The sequence below is a fragment of the Eumetopias jubatus genome, unplaced genomic scaffold, assembly GCF_037043125.1.
Source record: "Eumetopias jubatus isolate StellerSeaLion01/CBP00866 unplaced genomic scaffold, mEumJub1_p1.0 scaffold_8, whole genome shotgun sequence".
Lineage (NCBI taxonomy): Eukaryota > Metazoa > Chordata > Mammalia > Carnivora > Otariidae > Eumetopias > Eumetopias jubatus.
Genome location: NW_028274814.1, coordinates 9,506,516 through 9,522,638, shown reverse-complemented (window position 1 = coordinate 9,522,638; position 16,123 = coordinate 9,506,516). Strand labels below are relative to the sequence as shown.

Genomic DNA, 16,123 nt, shown 5'->3' with positions numbered 1-16,123 from the left:
TGGCTCAGTCATGAAGCGTCTGCCTTCGGCTCAGGTCATGATCCCAGGGTCCTGGGATCGAGTCCCGCGTCGGGCGCCCTGCTCGGCTGGGAGACTGCTTCTCCCTCTCCCTCCCCTCCCCGCTTGTGTGCTCTCTCTCTCTCTCTCTCTCTCTCTCAAATGAATAAATAAAATCTTTAGGAAAAAACAAAACAAAACAAAACAAAAAACACAAATTCTCTCACCATATTCCACCTAAGACCAACTGTGTGTATTTAAGATGTCTTCGCTGATTAAGGGTGCACTGAGTGGCTGGGGGAAGCTAGCTATTTGGTGAAAGAATGGAAACTGAGACTTTGCTGGATCAATAAGATTCTTAACCAAATGACTAAAGGAGTTCTCCTTTATCCCACGTTGGGACTTTTATGAAATTGTATGTAATAGCATGGCTTTATTCCGAAAGAGGCATGATTACGTTCTATGAATTCCCACGATTTCTGCTCGTTTAATCCTTTATAATCAATGTACTTCTAGCAGTAACAAGTAATAAAAACCATAGCACTTCTCATTAACCTTTTATTTTTAACGTAGTTTTACAATAAAGAAACAGAAAAGAAGTAGATCATTAAAAAAATACCAGCTGTCAATTTAAAATTTTAAACGAGGCTCTTATTAAACAAAGCAGTCACACTATATCCCATAATTACATCCTTACTTGTATATACAAGAACTGTGTGCAAAGTGCTTTTCAAACTATAAAATAAGACTTTGGAATAGGATACAAATGGTTATCCCTAGGAGTCAGTCACCTCCCAGTGCCTGTAATGAATCACCTCTGCTTCTATTCTTAATTGGCATTTAGTTAACTGATTTACTAAAGAGAAAAGCCACCATTTTCTGATACCAAATTGATATCTAATTTTTGAAAATAATCCCTGATCCACAGGTTTAAATGTTATTTTTACATACAATTCAGTTACTTGCTTCATTTTTTTCCCCAAATGACTAGAGAACAGTTTTTAAAAAACAAATATTAGTAATCCCTTTAGATAGACACATTTTAGTCAAGATGTGATTAAAAAATAAAAAACACCAAATTACATGAAAAAAAGGAAAAAAGAGTCTGGGGAAAGCAAATTATGTTCTTATACTTTTTTCTTCAAGCAAACAAAGAACCACCCTCTATCCTAGGGATGGATTACTTTCTTACTGAAAACACTCTGAACACATGATGCTTAACCCAACATCATACATACCAAGAATGCTTAAAAATTATTTGCTACTAATGCCTTTGAATGAGAGAAATCTTTACAGTACAAGGTACATCTAAATAAGTGGAGTTTTGGAAGGTATACAGGAAGAATAATTCCAAACAAAGCCTTCAAGGTTCTAAATTACAGTCTTCTTTTTAGTCTAAACGGGGGACATTTAAGTTTATGTTAGTTGGGTGTGCCTTACTCATATGGAAGCACATGGCCTGCTAGCTTGCGAATCCTTCCATTACCCCCTGTGAAATAGGTATATCTCAAATATTATACCCCGAAGGAAAAACGGATCTCTAGTTATTTAGGGAAAAAAATGAAGCAAGTAACTGAATTATATGCCTTTGAATGAGAGAAAAACGGAGGCACTAAGAGGTTAGGAGTCCAGTCTGCGTAGTTTACCAGTTGCAGAAAAGTGATTTCCATGTGTTTCCTTTTTGACCTTTGTAAAAACAGTATAAATAAGTTTTCATTTTATATTTCAAAGCACCCTATGAAGCAGAAACAAGATATCCTCAGTTACAGAAAAGCGATTACAAAGGAATAAATGTATACGGCTGGAGAAAATCTTACCAATGAGCTACAGGCTCAGAGTGTACTTCCAGGCCTACTTGCAGCCGATTCTTCATCATTCCTGTCAGCAGGTTATGTCTAGTCTGCGTTCGTTTGGAAAAAGTACGCCTCGGATGTACGGCTCTACTTTGTAATAAGGGCGCCTAAACACTAAAGTCAGCACTGTGAATGCCCAGGAGGGATTCAGGGCAGCCCACGGAGTGGATGTGGAGAAGATTCTCCAGCAGTTTTCTAGTCCTTGGCATGGCAATTCAGTGACTAAGACAGAAAGTTGATTTAATCTCATTTGAAATTCACTCCTGGTTTGCATTCTTTCTCATAGTTGATTTAGAAAATTAAAAATATCCAGTTACAAATCTCATCTCATTATCACAACTATACCTTGGAAAAGCAGCTTATAGTTCTCTATGGGAGATAATCAGGTAAACATGTTACCAAACAATAATTAATAATTTAATGTCTTTCAAGATCAAGGGTAGGGCAAATCTATGTATGCTACTTATAGCCTAGGTGAGATTAATGATTCAAGTATCAGCAATATTAGTCCTTAAAATGTTATCATTTGTGTAGTGCAAAATATCTATATATGTATATATGTACACAAACCAAACTACTGACGACAAAAAGAAGTGTAATCATCACAAACTAAGATTTCTTGTGAGTTCCACGGAAGTTCCATTTCATTCTGAGGTCATTCAGGCCCAGTAGTCTTCTTGGGGAAAATATCATTTTCTTCAGTTCAGTTTTCTTTAAAAACAAAGTAAAAACCAATTTCCTATGAATATAAATGCAACCTGAATACAAAACACATCCATACCAGAGAATTCTTTGAACGATAACATAACCATAATATTCACATTCAGAATCAAACCATAAAATTACCAACAGTTCTTAAGAAATTACTTCTCATCCTTTTCTAGTTGGCTTAATGCAATTCAGAGTTTTGGGAATTATTTTATAACTTGGAAAAGTTCTGAAACAAAAAAAGCTGAGTAAGATTACAAAAGGTTGATAGATATACAACCTAGACTACTCATTTAATCAACATATATTGGGGCACCTGGGTGCCTCAGTTGGTTAAGTGTCTGATTCCGGCTCAGGTTATGATCCCAGGGTCCTGGGGTCTGGGCTCTCTGCTCAGATGGGAGACTGCTTCTCCCTCTCCCTCTGCCTGCCACTCCTCCTGCTTATACGCTCTTTTCTCTTTGTCAACTAAATAAATAAAATCTTAAAAAAAAAAAAATCAACATATATTTTGTGTCTGTTACTTTCTGGGCACTGTGCCAAGCACTGGGGATTCAAACATAAATGAGGCAGGCTCTCAGCTCTCAGAAGAGCTCTCAGGTTAGCTTGGGTGTGAGAGGGAGATATATAAACTAAGTTTGGAAAGGTATAATGTGACAGTTTTAGTGATAGCATAATGAACGAGTGATCAGAGAAGGGTGGGCTTGTTAGCACAAAACAATTCGCGTATGATCTGAGGTCTGGGAAAGGTCCCACAGCGGTGAAATCTCTATTCCCTCCCCACAACTCAAGATGCCAAAATGCCTGGAACGTTCTCATCACAGATTCATTCCTCACCTCTGTAGAAATACTCTTATGCAACCTCCTTGGCAGGAGTGATATTTTAGATAATACCATCAGCCATTATCTTCTGTAGAAAACCTCTTATGTACACTTCCTTGGCAGGAGTGACATTTTAAATGAGCAGATCATTTTTCATATTATGTAACATAAGGACAGCCCTCAAGTCATGAAGAAAAAAAAAAGGCGCCTGGAGCCAGAACAGAATTGTGGGTGGTACTTCTTTTTTTAAAGGTTTTATTTATTTAGAGAGAGAGAGAGAGAGAGCACCAGCCGGGGGGAGGAGCAGAGGGAGAGGGAGAAGCAGACTCCCCACTGAGCAGGGAGCCCAAAGTGGGGCTGGGGCTGGATCCCAGGACCCCAAGATCATGACCCGAGCTGAAAGCAGATGCGTAACTGACTGAGCCACCAAGGCGTCCCACAATTGCGGGTTGGTTCTGAAGACTAACAGCCCGAGTGAGGTTTTAGCAGAAATGTTAGCTGGAAGGTGCATGAACAGTTAGCGACACTTACTAACAACCCACGTGATGTAAATTCCTACACAAAATCCTTTGCAGATTTACAAAAAAGCACACAACTCTCTAATCTTCAGTCTTCTCCTGTAATAGGTAAATAAACATAAATCCCCATCAGTATTTTCAGAACTTTAGAATGTTTTTCAAGGCTCTTCCTGAGATCTTTTTGTCCTTTTTTCTTTTTAAATTAACTTGCAAAATGTAGGGTATGGTGTGATAAGAAAAGTTACAGAAAACAACAGATTAAGGGTAGAGGGAAACATGCCTTTCGCCTTGCCTGCTCAAGGATCTGCTCGGCTGGACTGATGGATTCTTTCCCCTCCTCAGAAACCTGGACTTTTCGAGGCAGGACCATCTGCCCCAGGCTCCACCTGAAGAGTATTCCTGCAGAAATCCTCCCCACACCTACCTAGTTGCTAGAACCTGCTACTGAAAGCTCAGAGCCCCAAGAAAACTACACGCATATTTATGAACCTGGGCAGAATGATAAAGAAAAGTGGTTAGAAACATGCTTCCCTTCAAAGTAATAGCTTAAGGGTAGTCTTTTGGACTTAATAGGGCTGCTTTTAGTATTGTACTCCTGGATAATTTTATTTAGAATGGTCAGGTTGGGTAACTGGGTAGAGGAAGAACCACAGAGGCTGCGCAGGGCCAATTTTTGAACAAGAAGTCTGCAGGTGTTGCTCTTCATACCACATTCAGAAAAAATGTTTTTGTTTTTTGGTTTTTTTTCTGATCTGCTGCAGAGTGATAATACAATTTTGTTTTTAGATGTTATTTATTTACTGGACAGAGAGAGAGAGCACAAGCAGGGGGAGTGGCAGGCAAAGGGGGAGGGAGAAGAAGACTCCCCACTGAGCAGGGAGCCCGATGTGGGGCTCGATCCCAGGACCCTGAGATCATGACCTGAGCCGAAGGCAGACGCTTCACCCACTGAGCCACCCAGGCGCCCCACGAGTAATTTACTTTTGAATTTAGATTCTTCTGCACAGGGGGTGGGGGGTGGGGGATGGGGGGGGAATCAAGGAGTGGACCTCACACATTACTTTGAATGTTTAAGGAAACAAAACAAACGTCTTTTCAAAAAGCTTACCGCAAATAGACAGCTACTTATTTTACATATATATGGAACTCTCTCAGTGTGTTCGTACCCAGATGCATATTTATTAAATAAAATGGGGGAAAAAAACATTTAAAATAAATAAATAAATAGAAAGAAAGCATTCTATATCATATGGTACTTCCGTGTGAACTCCTACAAATAGTGGGCCTTCAGTCATGCCCTCAGCACACATTTATTGAAAGCCCACAGACACTGTATGAGGGGTCGAGGCATAGGATGGTTCCTATTAAGAATAGGGCATATCCACTCCTTTCCACACCTTTCCCAGTCTAACTGGATTTCTGGATCTTTCTCCTCATCTCTAACACAGAACCCATCTCCTGCAAACCATACACACTGCTCTCTAGTCTTCATTCCTATATACCTGTCAGATTAAAAATTGCTACACACTGGGCGCCTGGATGGCTCAGTTGTTAAGCGTCTGCCTTCGGCTCAGGTCATGATCCCAGGGTCTTGGGATCGAGCCCCACATCGGGATCCCTGTTCGTCCGGAAGCCTGCTTCTCCCTCTCCCACTCCCCATGCTTGTGCTCCCTCTATCGCTGTGTCGTTCTCTGTCAAATACATAAATAAAATCTTTAAAAAAAAAAATTGCTACACATTTCCGGATGAAAAGATGTCTAAGTCCCCTCAAGGCCAAAACGTATTTCCATATCAAATATGGCTCTATCTCCAACCCCAGTTAATTTGTTACATATATGAACAAATAATACATAAAACACTATCTGATCCAGGGCACCTGGGTGGCTCAGTCGGCTGAGCATCCAACTCGATTTTAGCTCAGTTTCATGATCTCAGGTCAGAGCCTGGGATCAAGCCCCATGTCAGACTCCACGCTCAGCGGGGAGTCTGCTTGGGATTCTCTCTCTCTCCCTCTGCCTCTGCCCCTCCTCTCCGTGTGCTCTCTCTCACAAATAAGTAAATAAATCTTTAAAAAAAAACCCACTATCTCATCAAAATGCAGTTGCAGGGGCACCTGGGTGGCTCAGTCGTTAAGCGTCTGCCTTCAGCTCAGGTCATGGTCCCAGGGTCCTGAGATCGAGCCCCATGTGTGGCTCCCTGCTCTGCGGGAAGCCTGCTTCTCCCTCTCCCACTGCCCCTGCTTGTGTTCCCTCTCACTGTCTCTCTCTCTCTCTGTCAAATAAATTAATAAATAAATAATCTTTAAAACAAAATGCAGTTGCACAGTCTAAATAGTTGGTAATTTGGAAGGACTAAACACTTAACATACTGAAAACTTGATGAAGATTCAACAATAACAAAGTAGAGTATTGAAAATTGGTTAAGATAGCAGGAGGGGAAGAATGAAGGGGAGGAATCGGAGGGGGAGATGAACCATGAGAGACGATGGACTCTGAAAAAGAAGCTGAGGGTTCTAGAGGGGAGGGGGGTGGGAGGATGGGTTGGCCTGGTGATGGGTATTAAAGAGGGCACATTCTGCATGGAGCACTGGGTGTTATATGCAAATAATGAATTATGGAACACTACATCAAAAAAAAATAGGTTAAGAGTGGGGCGCTTGGGTGGCTCAGTTGGTTAAACGGCTGCCTTCGGCTCAGGTCATGATCCCAGGGTCCTGGGATCGAGCCCCACGTCAGGCTCCTTCCTCAGTGGGGAGCCTGCTTCTCCCTCTCCCTCTGCCTGCCACTCCACCTGCTTGTGCTCTTCCTCTCCCTATCTCTATCAAATAAATAAATAAAATCTTAAAAAAAATAGATAAGAGTATCTCCATTCAGAGGCATCTGTAAGTAATCGAAAGGGATGCTTAGGAGAAATGGTGTAGATGTCTACCAGGAAGGAATATCTTAAAAAAATACTTTTAGGAGGCGCCTGGGTGGCTCAGTCATTAAGCGTCTTCCCCTCAGCTCAGGTCATGATCCCGGGGTCCTGGGATCGAGCCCCACATCGGGCTCCCTGCTCCGCGGGAAGCCTGCTTCTCCCTCTCCCACTCCCCCTGCTTGTGATCCCTGTCTCTCTGTGTCTTTCTCTGTCAAATAAATAAATAAATAAATCTTTAAAAAAAAACTTTTTGGAAAAACTGCAATTTTTGGTGACTTCTGAAGCAAAGTCATTGTTTTTTCCATCGTTAATAAAGTGATAAGCTGCTGCAAACTTAAGCATAACATAAATTATTAACCCAAGTAAGTGTTAGGGTTTTTGTCTTGTGCCAATTTCTCTACTCTCCAATCCTCAACTTTCAACAGAGGAAACATGAAAAGGAACTTTAAATACATTGCCAATTATGTCAACACCTAACTTTGGTGCCATTGTGTCCTGCTGCTTCAATCTAGCATTCTTACGAAATAGTGAGAAAAGGTTGGGTCCTTTTTCTCTCCATTTATTAGGGAAATTAAAATTTAAAACACTGTGTGAGGGGCACCTGGGTGGCTCAGTCGTTAGGCGTCTGCCTTCGGCTCGGGTCATGATCCCAGGGTCCTGGGATCGAGCCCCGTCAGGCTCCCTGCTCAGTGGAGAGCCTGCTTCGCCCTCTCCCTCTGCCCGCTCCCCTCCATGCTCTCCCTCGCTCACTCTCTTTCTCTCAAATAAATAAAATCTGAAAAAAAAAAAAAAAACTACCGCATAGCACTAAACCCGACCATCATGGGAGAAATGTAAAATGTGTAAAAAGAAGAAAAGAAAGGACTTAAACTAAGGTTTATCGAACCCTGCCACCCACCTTCCACACAGCTGAAATGACATCTATAAAAATGACTTAGAAAAGAGGTAAATAACAGTGTGAGAGCAGTTTTTGTTTCTGAACTCCTACTCAAGGTTTTTCAAGTGGGCGGGTGTATTCCAAGAACATGAATGTACCACGGAACTTATTTAGTTCTCTTACGAACATAAGTCAAACTGTCTTAACATAAGCAGAAAACGGGAAGACTAAAAGGATTCACCCAAATCCCGATGCATTTCAGTTTCTCTGCCATCAGGTATTATGACTGGAGCACTTACGTTAACTAGTGTGCTGTTTATCCCTTTCAGAGAAGAGAAGGGCGAATGCCTCATTTCCGCTTTTGATAGCAAATACAGTTAATTAGGGACTTGGGTTCTTTGGTAGAAGAACAGCATACCCATAATTATTTAAACTTGTAGATTTTTAAAAATGTGTCTCTATTGCACATATTTAAGACGGCACTTAAAATTATCAAATATCCTATTTCTTCTCCCCATCTGTTGTTATTTAATGGGACATGGTGATGAAAACACCAAAAACATAGTAAGTGAGGCCATGAGTGGGGTAAACGATGGTCTATATGCCCAGCCATGTGAAGTAATTCAGTTTATGTAGTGTCTAAAAAAAAAATGCTTTAATGAACCCAAGAGATTGAGCCTCAGGTTATTCCTAACCTAGACAATCTCAGAGCCCTTTCAAGGATCCCAATCTATTATTCTCAGGCCTATTTGAGGTATCTCCTGGCATCCCAAACTGGAATATTGGCCCTCAAATTAGAAAAATCTCTATTTCTAGAGATAGTCAACACCAGGCTAAAATCTTCTGAAATGTCAATGTCTAGTTCAAAGAGCATGCAGGCATTATTTGTTTCCCTACCTATTGTCTGTGGTCCTTTAATGTTAGCAAAGAGCCCAAAATAACCATCAGACTTTAATTTTTTTAAGTCTAACAGGTACTAGAAATCCACTAGGTATCATTTCCAAGATAGTTCAGTCTCGGGATCGGTACAGAATGGCCAGTCTGACAATACATCTATAAAACACACCTATCCTCTTCACTGCTATTGAAAGCTCTGTCTACTATAGATTATAAGACTCTGCAAACTATTGTCAATCATAAAACTACATTACCTTCTCCTTCTCTGATAATATAAATGCACCAACCACTGGGCAATAAAAGGCCATATGATAGCAAAAATTAATGCACCAGGAGACATCTCGAAGGGCCACCAAGATGGTCTCTGAGAAAATAAAATAAGTTGGTCACCAGTCTATTACACACTGCATGTATAAACATAAAAACATACTATTTCATAATTTTGAAAATATAAAACTTAATAACAAATCTCAGTCCTGCTAAACAGAAGGGAGGTATGCTGTACCTAAGAGCATAATTCAGTAAGTAGACTCCCAGGAGTACTTCAGACTTAAACATATAACAAGTATATTGTAACTTCAAAGCTCTAGAGGGTAGGTTTCATTTGGAATACTTTAAGAACCTTGTATACCTAAATTTATTTTAAGTTATTTGAAACCCTGGGACTTAGACTTAAGAACTTCTTACCTGTGACGGAGGCTGATTACTGGTTTGTAATGTGGACGATTTTGCCTATAAATACAAATGAAAGTGATTTAGCTTGGACAAAATGAGAAAAAAATAGTAATTTTTCTATTTCCTATCTTTTTTTTTAAAGGCTAAAATATTAGTTTATTCTGCTAACCATGCTTCAATTGTCCTAAAACCCATACTGGCCAAATAACAAGGTCCCCAAAATTGCTGGCCAAATAAATACCTTTGACATTTTATATTTTATAGTTCAAATTATATAAAATTATCAAAATAAAACCTCAAACTAATCTAAACCATTACTTCTTTTATACTGTTATTACATTACCTAATCAACTTTTCTTATTCTTTAATTTCCAAAAAAATTACCTATTTACAAACACATCTGAGAACTGCAGCCTTGATTATTATTAAAATTATAAATCATATGGGGCACCCGCGTGGCTCAGTCCTTAAGTGTCTGCCTTCGGCTCAGGTCACGATCCCAGGGTCCTGAGATCGAGCCCTGCATTGAGCTCCCTGCTCGGCGGGAAGCCTGCTTCTCCCTCCCCCATTCCTCCTGCTTGTGTTCCTGCTCTCACTATCTCTCTCCCTGTGTCAAATAAATAAATAAAATCTTTAAAAAAATTATAAATCATATCCAAAGATCTGTTTTGAAAATTTATGAAAAACTATAGCACAAGAGGTATGATAAATATGAGAAATGAACTGTTAGTGTTGTAGGTTTACTTTTTAAATTTTTTTCCAGCTTTATTAAGATATAATTTGAGGGGCGCCTGGGTGGCTCAGTCGTTCGGCATCTGCCTTCGGCTCAGGTCATGATCCCAGGGTCCTGGGAAAGAGCCCCGCATGGGGCTCCTGGCTCCGCGGGAAGCCTGCTTCTCCCTCTCCCACTCCCTCTGCTTGTGTTCCCTCTCTCGCTGTGTCTCTGTCAAATAAATAAAATCTTTAAAAAAGGATATAATTTGAGATATAATTAATATATATGTGTGATCATTTGATACATACACATATTGTGAAATGATTACCATAATCAAGTTAATTAACACATTCCTGACCTCACATAGTTACCTTTCCTGCGCGGAGGAATACTGTCGGTTTTTCAATGAGATGTATAAACTAAGCAGAAAAATTTCAACTTAATTGAGGAAATTTATATTCCAACTTGGCTCATCCAGAAAACAAGTTTCCTTATACTAATTGTTGGAAACTTATTACTCTAGTTTCTCCATTTATTATAACGTCATAGAAATGGTATGAAAATTAATAAGATCATTCATTGATTCATTCATTCATTCAGTAAATGTTTACTCAGCGTCTGTTATGTACCAGTTACTACTCTGGGTATTAGAAATGCAACAGGGAACAAAATGACAAAAAGTGCTGCCCTAATGGAGCTTATACTGTAATGGAGAGATACAAATAATAATGAACAAATTAGTAAAATATACAGTATATCAGGTAGTAATAAACACCATAAAGAAAAATAAGACAGGAGGGAGGAAAAAAAGATGAAGGAAAACAGGGAGAGGAAATGAGACATGTTGGAGAGGAGAGTCTTGCAATTTTATTTATTTATTTATTTATTTTTAATTTATCTATTTTTTAATTTTTTTTAAGATTTTATTTAGTTATTCATGAGAGACAGAGAGAGAGGGAGGCAGAGGGAGAAGCAGGGTCCCAAGGAGCAGGGAGCCCGATGCGGGACTTGATCCCAGGACCCCGGGATCATGCCCTGACCCGAAGGCAGACGCTTAACCATCTGAGCCACCCAGGTGCCCAAGTTTTACAATTTTAAATAGGGTGGTCGGAATTGCTATTCAACGTAGTATTAGAAGTCCTAGCCACAGAAATCAGACAACAAAAAGAAATCAAAGGCATCCAAATCGGCAAAGAAGAAGTCAAACTCTCACTGTTTGCAGATGATATGATACTTTATGTGGAAAACTCAAAAGACTCCACCCCAAAACTGCTAGAACTCATACAGGAATTCAGTAAAGTGGCAGGATATAAAATCAATCCACAGAAATCAGTGGCATTCCTATACACCAACAACAAGACAGAAGAGAGAGAAATTAAGGAGTCGATCCCATTTACAATTGCATTCAAAACCATAAGATATCTAGGAATAAATCTAACCAAAGAGGCAAAGGATCTGTACTCAGAAAACTATAAAATACTCATGAAAGAAATTGAGGAGGACACAAGGAAATGGAAAAATGTTCCATGCTCATGGATTGGAAGAACAAACATTGTGAAGATGTCAATGCTACCTAGAGCAATCTACACATTCAATGCAATTCCTATCAAAATACAATCCACTGTTTTCAAAGAAATGGAACAAATATCCTAAAATTTGTATGGAACCAGAAAAGACCCTGAATAGCCAGAGGAATGTTGAAAAAGAAAAGCAAAGCTGGCGGCATCACAATTCCGGACTTCCAGCTCTATTACAAAGCTGTCATCATCAAGACAGTATGGTACTGGCACAAAAACAGACACATAGATCAATGGAACAGAATAGAGAGCCCAGAAATGGACCCTCAACTCTATGGTCAACTAATCTTTGACAAAGCAGGAAAGAATGTCCAATGGAAAAAAGACAGTCTCTTCAACAAATGGTGTGGGGAAAATTGGACAGCCACATGCAGAAGAATGAAACTGGACCATTTCCTTACACCACACACAAAAATAGACACAAAATGGTTGAAAAACCTCAATGTGAGACAGGAGTCCATCAAAATCCTAGAGGAGAACACAGGCAGCAACCTCTTTGACCTCAGCTGCAGCAACTTCTTCCCAGAAACATCGCCAAAGGCAAGGGAAGTGAGGGCAAAAATGAACTATTGGGATTTCATCAAGATAAAAAGCTTTTGCACAGCAAAAGAAATAGTCCACAAAACCAAAAGACAACCAACAGAATGGGAGAAAATATTTGCAAATGACATATCAGATAAAGGGCTAGTATCCAAAATCTATAAAGAACTTATCAAACTCAACACCCAAAGAACAAATAATCCAATCAAGAAATGGGCAGAAGACATGAACTGACATTTTTCCAAAGAAGACATCCAAATGGCCAACAGACACATGAAAAAGTGCTCCACATCGCTCGGCATCAGGGAAATCCAAATCAAAACCTCATGAGATACCACCTCACACCAGTCAGAATGGCTAAAATGAACAAGTCAGGAAACGAAAGATGTTGGCGGGGATGCGGAGAAAGGGGGACCCTCCCACACTGTTGGTGGGAATGCAAGCTGGTGCAACCACTCTGGAAAACAGTATGGAGGTTCCTCAAAAAGTTGAAAATAGAGCTACCATAGGATCCAGCAATTGCACTACTGGGCATTTACCCCAAAGATACAAATGTAGGGATCTGAAGGGGTACATGCACCCCAATGTTCATAGCAGCAATGTCCACGATAGCCAAACTGTGGAAAGAGCCAAGATGTCCATCGACAGATGAATGGATAAAGAAGATGTGGTGTATATATATACAATGGAGTATTATGCAGCCATCAAAAGGAATGAGATCTTGCCATTTGGAACGACGTGGAAGGAACTGGAGGGTGTTATGCTGAGTGAAATAAGTCAATCAGAGAAAGACATGTATCATATGACCTCACTGATATGAGGAATTCTTAATCTCAGGAAACAAACTGAGGGTTGCTGGAGTGGGGGTGGGAGGGATTGGGTGACTGGGTGATAGACACCGGGGAGGGTATGTGTTATGGTGAGCGCTGAGAATTGTGCAAGACTGCTGAATCACAGATCTGTATCTCTGAAACAAATAATGCAATATATGTTAAGAAAAAAAAAAGAAGATAGCAGGAGGCGAAGAATGAAGGGGTAAATCGGAGGGGGAGATGAACCGTGAGAGACGATGGACTCTGAAAAACAAACTGAGGGTTCTGGAGGGGATGAGGGTGGGGGGATGGGTTAGCCTGGTGATGGGTATTCAAGAGGGCACGTTCTGCGTGGAGTACTGGGTGCTATGCACAAACAACGAATCATGGAACACTACATCACAAACTAATGATGTAATGTATGGTGATTAACATAACAATAAAAAATTTAGAGAAAAAAAATAGGGTGGTCAGAGAAGGCTTTGCTGACACTGGAGCAAAGACCTAAACAAAGAAAACTATGCTCTGTGGCTAAGGGGGGCAGGGTCGGGGGGTTGAGGAGAACAATCTTCAGTAGAGAGGAAGAGCAAGTGCAAAGACCAAGGGTGGGAGGGTGCCTGTGGGCAAGTTCGAGGTACAGCACAGAGGCTTGTAAACTGAACCAACAGCAGGAAGTGGTAAGGAGGAGACAGGCTTTAAATTTCCTTCTTAGAAGTCATATGATCTCAAGGACCCCAGTACCCACGATGACTATACCTTACAGGTACAACTAAATTAGTTGCCTCCAGATGTTGCATTAGTCCTCACAGACCATTAAGGTGTTAAAGAAGAGTATAATCAAATTGCAAGTGCTGAAAGAATCTAGACAAGGGAATGATCTTATGATATTATTTGTAATTGTACCTTGTAGGCATAACGATATATTTTAAAGATTTACTTATTTATTTGAAAGAGAGAGTGCGCACGTGCAAGCATGCAGCAGGGAGGGGCAGAGGCAGAGAGAGAGAGAGAGAGCGAGAGAGAGAATCTTGAGCAGACTGCTGCTGAGCACAGAGCCCGATGTGGAGCCCGATGTGGGGTTCGATCTCACGACCCTGAGATCATGACCCGAGCCAAAACAAAGAGTCAGATGCTTAACCGATTGAACCACTTAGATGCCCCAAGGCATAATAATATTTAACCGGGAGATTTACCTTATGGCACTTTCTTCAGAATAAAGGATAGATTTACAAAATTGGGATCCCTGGTGTATGCTGACTTAACTAAGGTCACGTTAGTCCGCGTGAATTTGAATGGAATTCAAGGTGACCAAATCCCAATGTGATGACACTATTCTCATTAAAGCAGCAACTACTAACAAATACTAAGGTAGAGTCAGAACTATTAAATGGTAACTATTAGCAGATTTTTTTTTTCTATGTAATGAAGGTCTGGAAAGATAAATGAAGATTCCCAAGGACCCTTTCTTCCATCTACGCAGCACTAGCACTACCTGTATAAGTAGCATTATAAGTTTTTGGTTTAATGATATTTATCCATACACGTTGTTAAAAAAAAAAATCAGGGACACGTGTGAAAGCACAGTAAGGAAGACTTTCTTCAATGGAGGAGGGGCTATCACTATGGGCATAGGGACTTCTACAGTAGGGGGAGACGGAGGGGGTTCAACTCCCAACGCAGCATGGGCGAGGGGGAATTTCGTATCAAGGAGTAGGGCTGGGATCAGTGGATGGAAAATCCTAACAGGAAACATCAGGGATAAGGAAGATTCTGGCTAAACCGACCTAACAGGATTCGTGCTGAAGACGAGCCAGGGCGATCTCAGACATCACCTGGGCTTGGTGGAGGATGAGGAGCCCGCCCGGTTCAACTGACGGAGCAGGGTTCTTGATAAAACTGGATTTTACAAGGCAGAAGTGGAGAGATGGGCCTGAGAGAAAGTGCAGGAGTCTGACAAAAGTTTAGTCGACCAATAAATTTTTGTTGGTATCAGTGGCTTTTACATATTTAGAAGTTCTATTTACCATTCTATAGCTAGATTAACCTAAGGATTACTGACTTTTTTTTTAAAGATTTTATTTATTTATTTATTTGACAGAGAGAGACACAGCAAGAGAGGGAACAGGAGCAGGGGGAGTGGGAGAGGGAGAAGCAGGCTTCCCGCCAAGCAGGGATCCCCATGCGGGGCTCGATCCCAGGACCCTGGGATCATGACCGGAGTCGAAGGCAGACGCTTAACGACTGAGCCACCCGGGCGCCCCTACTGAATTTTTTGGAAAGATGTTTGAAAGGAAAAATCCCATACAGTTGCAACCATTGCAAAGGAAATATGAAGACAGAGAATTATTTAAGTGAGGTCCTCTCTAAGGCTGTGAACTTCCTGAGGGAGGAAACCAAGCTGGCTTACTATCATCGCTATTATCGTCACCATCATCATGTCATGTGACAATATGTAAATGTCACATGAGTGTTCCAGGCACTGTACTATGCATTTTACTTAATTCTCTGAACAATCCTGGGGCTCCTGGGTGGCTCAGCCGTTAAGCGTCTGCCTTCGGCTCAGGTCATGATCTCAGGGTCTTGGGATCGAGCCCCACATCGGGCTCCCTGCTCAGTGGGAAGCCTGCTTCTCCCTCTCCCACTCCCCCTGCTTGTGCTCCCTCTCTCCCTGTGTCTCTCTGTCAAATAAATACATAAAATCTTTAAAAAAATATTCTCTGAACAATCCTATGCGATAGGCATTACCAGTATTTCCATTTTATCGATAAGGAAACTGAGGCATAGAGAAGTAAAGTAACCTGACTGAAGACCACACAGTAAGTGGCAGAGCTATGATTTGAATCCAGGTAGTTTGTTCCAAGCTCTGCTACACAGCGCTATCTCCCATTTCGTTTATGCGTCCACTGCCCAGAAAAGTATCCGGTGTGTGGCCATTCAACAAATATTTATCGAGTGCATGAGTCTCAGGCAGCTTACTGTGATGGAAAGTGCACTGCATGAGAAATCTGGAAAGTTTAGGCATAGAGCGGGCTCTGCCCCAATCTCTGCCTCTGCCCCTCCCTGCTGAACTAGAGGTATTGAACTAAGTTTCCTTTAGTTCTACAATCTGCTACTATTCTACCATCAATTTCTTTCTTTTTGTCATCCAAATGAATTATGCAAATTTTAAGGAAAAAGTCTTTAACATGTCAGAATCTTTTTTTTATTTGCTTTATG

The 16,123-nt window shown here is 40.8% G+C and overlaps 1 protein-coding gene across 6 annotated transcripts in view; it reads right to left on the bottom strand.

The window, feature by feature from the left end:
• Window positions 1–541: 541 nt before the first annotated feature.
• Window positions 542–16,123, bottom strand: part of LOC148163645 (acyl-CoA-binding domain-containing protein 5-like) — a 42,223-nt gene continuing 26,641 nt past the window's right edge. For all 6 annotated transcript variants that reach the window (XM_088025499.1, XM_088025500.1, XM_088025501.1 and 3 more), the window contains 3 exons: window positions 9,276–9,320; window positions 8,843–8,952; window positions 542–2,561 (listed from right to left, as the gene is read on the bottom strand). In XM_088025499.1, the coding sequence (XP_087881625.1) occupies window positions 2,549–2,561; window positions 8,843–8,952; window positions 9,276–9,320 (168 nt within the window). In that variant the 3' untranslated portion in view covers window positions 542–2,548. The remainder of the gene's footprint in view (window positions 2,562–8,842; window positions 8,953–9,275; window positions 9,321–16,123) is intronic.